Here is a 7,415-nt window from a genome sequence, read left to right as displayed (position 1 = left end):
AGCTTGGACTAAAACGACCTTCTAGGAGTTCTCTTTTTCTCAGTATGCTTGCATGGTAAAAACATTCTCAAATCATAGGCGTGACTATTTTGTGACATATTTGGACTGAATATTGCAGGAGATAATATGAAGGGAAACCCCAGAACTAATTCAATTTGCATTGATGACACTTCTAGTATTTAGATTGATGATGTATGTCCAACTTAGAATTTCAGGATATGGATAAAAAATACTCAATTATCCTGGTTATCTTATCAAGGTTTAGACGTTCTATTATATATTCAAGAAATTCAGAAGTTGTGCCAAGCTATGGTGTTTAAGTACCCCGGGTAGTTTATTTCTCACTAAAGTATCGACCTCTACAAATAGACTTCAGTAATCAGCTACGGCTCCATCCATTGGATCTCATGAAAGCATATGCTCTTTAGGTTTTTCTGTCTTCTACTCTTTTTCTTCCTGGAAAAAGAAATGTTATAACAACTAAAACATGAAATCAAATCATATTATATTAATGTAGGATCTGTATTTTATGTATTTATATAGCTTGTATATTCTGTGAGGTTGCTATTTATATTCTTGTAAACCTTCCTCAGTGTCCTTGTGATGTTCAGAAGCTATAGAATAGCAATAGATTGGTGCAAACTTCTGTTGAAGAAGTATTGTAAACCTTGCTTAATGTCTGTCTAGGATCTGGTTTTCTGATGAGTGCACGTGGCCGAGACAGGAAAAAAAACAGTGAAATTGATCTACTTACCATTGCAAATTATTTTGTATGTAGACCTGATATCTTTTTTGCAAACTACTGTGGAAAATCTGTAACATCTGGTGTGGTTACTGTAACCTATATCTTAGCTTCTTCCACTTATTAAACCTCATTGTCACTTGAACAATGTTGATATTGATTCTATAAAATCTGTAACATGTTCATTTTGTTAATTTGACTGAGCAGGGCATTCTGTTGGAGGCTCTGTATAATCTGATTGACATCCATGGTGCATCGATGAAAAGCAACATGTACGGGAAGAAGGTCCTTGATCGGTTGGCTAGCAGGAAGGAACAAATGCATTGCACAAGATTGTTTATGAGCGACAGGTATAAGTTAACTCGACAGTAGTTGACTCGTGTTGCTGAGCCCTGCCTTCATTCTTTTTGATCTGTCTGATAGAATTTCAGTGTGTTGTAGCGCATCTGGAATACATTGTCCTATCTTATCTGTTGTTTGTCTCTATGTATTAAAGATCTAAACTTGTAGGTGCCATAAACTTGTGTATGCGAGCGAGCGAGCCTCGATGTGATTTATAATGCTCGTACTGTACGTATAATTTTGGTCCTAACGTGTTGGTTGTTATATCATATTATTTAGGACAGGTTGACAATGTTTGTTTGAATAAACTCTTATAACATTCATTTGTTTTATATTTTTTGGTCATCTACTGCTTAATATGATTGCAGTTGCAAGTATTTCTCCCAAGTGTGACACATTTTTCTTCTTTGAGATTTCAAATAATAATCTTAAATCGCATGTTCAAATGTTGTTTTTTTCTTTTTTTTTCTTTTTGGTTCTTAAAAGATAATTCACTTGACTTAAGTATTTTATAGTAATACATATGAAAATTATTCACCGAAAAGTTCATTATAACTTCTTTTTTACTACTGAAAACTTTCATATGATCCTTTTATTTGTATATTTTCAAGTTGCTGATACATAAACGATTTCCTTATTTATTATTCTTTTATTCCTGAACTATCGTAAATGATACGCAAATCCCCTCTGTCATACTTTTGGGATATTGGTGCCCTTGCCGTCTAAAAATTAGAGCAAATATACCCTTTATACTAACAGACATACACGTGTCATAATCCTATCCATAGATCCGACATTTATTAAATATCGGATTGATTAATAAAATTGCGCCATGTGTCCCTATTTAGTCTTCCGTTAGAGTGAAGGGCATATATGCTCTAATTTTTGGATGGTAGAGGCACCAATGTCTCAAAAGTATGACGGAGGGTATCTGCATACCATTTACGATAGTTCGAGGTATATTTGTACTTTTTCCCTATAAAAAATGCTAGTAATCGGAAGTCCTTATAGTTATTGCTTGTAACTTTTATATGTAACAAAAAAAAAAGCAAACAAATTGCTTATCCACGAGCAACTTAAAAAAAATGGATCATGTGAATATTTTTAACAGTACAAAAGAAGTTCACGTAAACTTTTTTCTGAATAATTTTCATATGTATTACTAAGAATTTAGGTCAAATTTTTTGTGATCATATGTATTACTCCCTCCGTCCCTATTTAGTTGTCCATTTTGACAAATCAAGAAAGGACACCAAATTTTCTATTATACCCTTATTTAAAGTGAAAAGTTGTCATAAATAAAGTAAATAAACTTATGAACTTCTCAGCATTGATTAGTTATCTTGAGTGAATTTATTTTGGAAGTAAATTGTACTATAAGGGTAAAATTGTAATTTTACTATGCTAATCATTGTTGCCTTAATCTGTGTGTCATTTCTAAAGTGGACAACTAAATAGGGACGGAGGGAGTACTAAGTATTTAAGTCACGTGAATACATTTTCAAAATAAAAATGATAAAATAATTAAGAACAAAAGAAATATCGCTCCTTTGTGAGTGAGTTGAATTGTTTTTTTTTTTTTTGCTAAATGGTGAGCGAGTAGTTAAAAAAAATAAAAATAAAGACAAAAGCGCTCCATAGCGAGTAAAATAAAAATAAAACACTACATATAAAATGGTGATGTATCGTCCTTTTAAGTTAAATGGCAAATTGCTCAAAATGAAGCAATTTGTCAGATGATCGTGGGTTCGAAATTCAGTTGCTGCAAATATTTATGGCTAATTTAATGGTTTCTTCTTTTGATCCAATACATATTTTTTATGTATTTACTTTATGTTTTGTTTAAATTTTTCTATTATATTTGTGTAATTTCTCGTGATAAAAGATCACTCTTCTTTTATTTTTTCTTGAGAAATTTTGTCCGATTAAGAAATCCCAAATCCCACAAGGTAATTTACTTTTTCTTAGAAATGGAGAGTTTTTAACTATAGCATTTTAGTTGAACACCTCTACAATTATACTATGTAGTTTACGGTAAATTTATATTTTTAAAAGCAAACACCCACAAGCTTAAAATTCTAGATGCGCTACTGAAAGTAAATATTATGGTTTATTTTCTCTAAAGTAATATAACATTTAGATAAAAATAAATTAAAGTCTTTATTGAAAAACCTATCTACACTTTAAATAATAGATACTAATACTTTTGAATTTTCAATTAAACTATTCTCTTCTTCATATTAGTAAATATAATTTTATATAATGTCATTCAACCGTTTATATTACAAATAAATGACTATCATCTTATTAATTTAAATTAACTCTTACTAATATAAATATAAGTAATAAATCATAAATTTTGAGCATACTATACTTATTTGGTAAGATTGCATAAACAATTGAGACAATTTTGATAGTTTTACAACTTATGTGAGTTTTTATATTTATGAAAAAACATACCATATAAAAAGTCTAAATTGTATGTCCAAACAAAAATTCAATTAAGTTCATGTCATGATTTCATATAACATGGTAAAATGGACCCTGATGCTTCAGTCATCTTTTTATCAATAATAAAAATAAAAATAAACTTAATTGAAGATGCTTCAGCCATGATTTATCAAAGGGAAAAGGCTCAAATATGCCATTGAACTTTCAGAATAGGCTCATTTACGCCATCCGTTAAAAGTTTGGCTCATCTATGTCATTACCGTTTAAGAAAAAGCTCATTCATGCCATTATTTTTTAACGGTGATTTTGCAAAACCACCGTTAAAATGTTTGTTCAAAATTTTGATTTTTTATTATAAAAAATAATAATGACGTGGCCGAATTATATATAATTGGTCACGTGTAAAAAATGGTTTTGCAAAACCACCGTTAAAATGTTTGTTCAGAATTTTGATTTTTATTACAAAAAATAATGACGTGGCCGAATTATAATTGGCCACGTGTAAAAAATGGTTTTGCAAAACCACCGTTAAAATGTTTGTTCAGAATTTTGATTTTTATTACAAAAAATAATGACGTGGCCGAATTATAATTGGCCACGTGTAAAAAATGGTTTTGCAAAACCACCGTTAAAAATAATGGCATGAATGAGCCTTTTCTTAAACGATAATGGCATAGATGAGCCAAACTTTTAACGGATGGCATAAATGAGCCTTTTCTGAAAGTTCGATGACATATTTGAGCTTTTCCCTTTATCAAAAATAAAAACAATACACCTTTATTATTATATGTGACCAATAATAATAATAAGTAAGTTCAACGTGTTTGTTTGAGGATGTTTCTTAGCCAAAAATACAAGTTAATAAATAATACTAGGCCAACAGATAAATAGAGGGTATTGGTGAATCATTTTTCATAAGTTAAAAGATATTTTTACTCATTTTTTATTTTTAATTAATAGTAAATTTTATGATCTTATTTTTTCTAAAAATAAAAATAGTATAACATTTTAAAAAAAAAAAAATCTCAAAAAATACCAGTCTCTTAATAAAAATGAATTTTAACCCATTAATTTTATTGAATCACCCCTGATATTTAGTTTAGATCTTTGCCCAAAAAGAGAAAAAATCAAAGATTATTTGGGTAAATAAGCTAACTAATTCCTAATTTCATAAAGTGCAGTTGGAGATATGAGCTGTTCTACTTAACCAAACATTAAATTATTATTTATAAGAATTCAAAATCATATTACATTTAAAACAAAGCAGAAAACTATCCAAAGAGTTCAAAAAAGAACCCATTTATTTATTAATAACAAAAGCTTCTTTTTTTTTTCTAGTTTTCAATATGTATAACTTTAACATACCTAGAAAACTTAATATGTGAAGACCAAATTTAACCACTTAGATATTTGGAATACATCAAATTCAAGGGCATTTAGATTTGCCCTTAGAGTTCTTCTTGTCCCTATAACAAGGACATTCATGTTTGTTACCATAAGTTCCAGAAGGCACACATTTGCATTCTTCACAACAAATTCCACAGTACTTTAAGCATCTGTCTGCAAGTCCTGCCTTTGAACATCTCAGCTTGCACTTTGAATCACAAAAATCTTTAAAAAAAAAAAAAAAAACTCATAATTAGAACATATAACTTTTAAAAAAAAAATTATTGGACAAAATTATCTTATATATGTGTTGTGTTAGTGGATAGTAGTGAAAATATTAGAACAATCAGTGGTTAAGCCAGAAATTTTATTAAAAGTGTCTAAAAATAATGGTGTGTGGCTGTCAAAATAAAACAAAAAAATATTGTTCTATTTGGGGTTCAAACCCAAAGTTCTTTCATTCAAATGAAAACTCATTACCACTAGCTAAAGGCATAACTTTTGTCAAGTGTATTCAATTTTAAATATATATTCTTTAAATGTAGAATTTGACGTATAATTGGATACCCTGGAGTGGCTATAGCTATGCCCCGAGAACAAGTACATATTCAAATTTCACTTGGTAAGGTATGAAAAAAGCAGAGTATACGAAAACCTTACTACTACCTCGTGAATGTTTCCAGAAGACTAGTAGCAAATTTTAAAGATGATGGAAGAATTGGTACTTACTTGAACCAGCCATAGTAGTTTGAATGAGAGAAGGGGTAATGACAAGAGTGACCAAAAGCAGAGTTAATAGAAATAACTTCATTTTTTCTAAGCTGAAAATTTGATGAAGTGAAGCATTACTAAATGGTTTTAATGGGGGAATATATAGCCAGGAGAAAAGTTGGTGGTCCACTATAAATGTTTTTTATAACTAATTAAGTAAGTAAACTGTGGATGGGTCTGACAAAACAGGATAAAAAAATTCATTTATACCATTTCAAATAAATACATGATACATAATGTTGGTTAATCATAATAAATAAATAAATATATATATATATATTCGCATTTTAATCTATCACTAAATATAGATAATTAATAATTTTGGCTTAAATATTAAATATGAACAAGTCATTCAACATGAAAATTTCATAAATATCGAATGCGAATAAATACGGATGGGGTGGGGTTGTTGGAGTATTTCCACATTAAAAGTGGGTTACGCTAAAATTCATGATTTTGTCATCTTCTGTTTTTGTACTATGCTTGGCATTTGTGCAAGCTGGCTATTAAGCAGACGTTTCGTCATAAATTTTTAAATATTTTTGTTTTATATTTGAAAGTATAGAGTTACATTTTTCTATCTTTCGTAAAATAGGCTTTTACGAGTAAGATAAGCTTATATTTATTCTTTTCAAACTTTATTTGTAGTTATTATTGTTATTTGAAATTTATAAAGTTACAGTTGAACGGAAAATTTTATTTAATTATATTTTTTGTATTTGAGTATGAATATATTCAAAAGTTAAAATGAGTTGGAAAACAGTTTCAAATGGTTTTTCAAATTTAGTTTGAATTTTTATAGCCAAACATCAATTTTATAATTAAGTAAATAATTTTATGGCTACATAGATCATTAAGATTTTGATTGATTTTTAATACGTATTAGACAAATTTTTTTCCTTTTATCCAAAGAAAAGAAATATGGAACTGTTTTGGTGAGGTGACATGACATAAATTATAGTAATAAATATAATTCCTAAAGTTCTCTATGAAAAAATTAAGCAATATTTTTACCTAACTTCACTCCAAGTCTCCACTTCTGTGTAAAGTGTTGTACCGAAACCGCTAAGTTTTCTTCACAAATTTGTACGATCGATGTCAAATTTGGAAGTTCGAATTATTCTTTCTAGATTATTTTTTTCAATTTTTAACTTTCAAGTATTCTCTTTTGTTAATTTTATCAAGATATTTATCCAAATTTCAGTCCACTTGAGCATTCAACCCAAAGTCGTACAATAATAATTGAGTGGCTACAAAATTGTAAATTCATTTGAAATCTCTTAAATTGATCTTTTATATGTATCATAACTTTATCAACATGAATTGTGGTGCATGGACCATTCTTAATCAAATGTCTCAAAATCGAGTTTTGGATATGGAGAAAATATTGTTGGAAGCGTCACTCCCCCCCAGATAGATCCTGCAGTGCTCAATCAGCTCCGAACACTGAGAGCGGAAAATAAAAAAAAAGTATTTATTGTAACTTTGCGTTCTTATATAAATACAATAGGGGTATAATAATATTTCACATTTATCTCTGCTTATGTAACAGGTCGATAACTATGAAAATTTCTGCTCTAAGTTAGTACTTAGTACTAATAGATTTTAAAAATTTATCGTCGAATATCCATGATTAAAATTTTACGGATCTTCACATATACTAATTAGTCAATGTCTACTATTTTCAAAATTAGTTATTACTAAAAATAAAATGAAATCAATG

At 29.0% G+C, this 7,415-nt stretch overlaps 1 protein-coding gene across 1 annotated transcript; it reads right to left on the bottom strand.

Annotated features, from left to right (window-relative positions):
- Positions 1–4,738: 4,738 nt before the first annotated feature.
- LOC102578496 (snakin-1-like) lies at positions 4,739–5,770 on the bottom strand. Its single transcript, NM_001425351.1, has 2 exons — positions 5,651–5,770; positions 4,739–5,146 (listed from the first exon to the last, which is right to left on the bottom strand). Exons 1-2 carry the CDS (start codon positions 5,730–5,732, stop codon positions 4,962–4,964), a joined length of 267 nt encoding a protein of 88 aa, NP_001412280.1. The 5' UTR covers positions 5,733–5,770; the 3' UTR covers positions 4,739–4,961.
- Positions 5,771–7,415: the final 1,645 nt, after the last annotated feature.

This window comes from Solanum tuberosum, unplaced genomic scaffold (genome assembly GCF_000226075.1).
Source record: "Solanum tuberosum cultivar DM 1-3 516 R44 unplaced genomic scaffold, SolTub_3.0 scf00381, whole genome shotgun sequence".
In the NCBI taxonomy this organism is placed as follows: domain Eukaryota; kingdom Viridiplantae; phylum Streptophyta; class Magnoliopsida; order Solanales; family Solanaceae; genus Solanum; species Solanum tuberosum.
The sequence above is the reverse complement of the archived record's forward strand: the minus strand, read 5'-3'. Positions and strand labels throughout refer to the sequence as shown.

Excerpts from the sequence above, each read along its gene's own strand:
- LOC102578496 (NM_001425351.1), bottom strand. The coding sequence starts at position 5,732 with ATGAAGTTATTTCTATTAACTCTGCTTTTGGTCACTCTTGTCATTACC. Across the intron at positions 5,147-5,650 it reads AACTACTATGGCTGGTTCAA|ATTTTTGTGATTCAAAGTGC; the intron begins GTAAGTACCAAT and ends TTTTTTTTAAAG.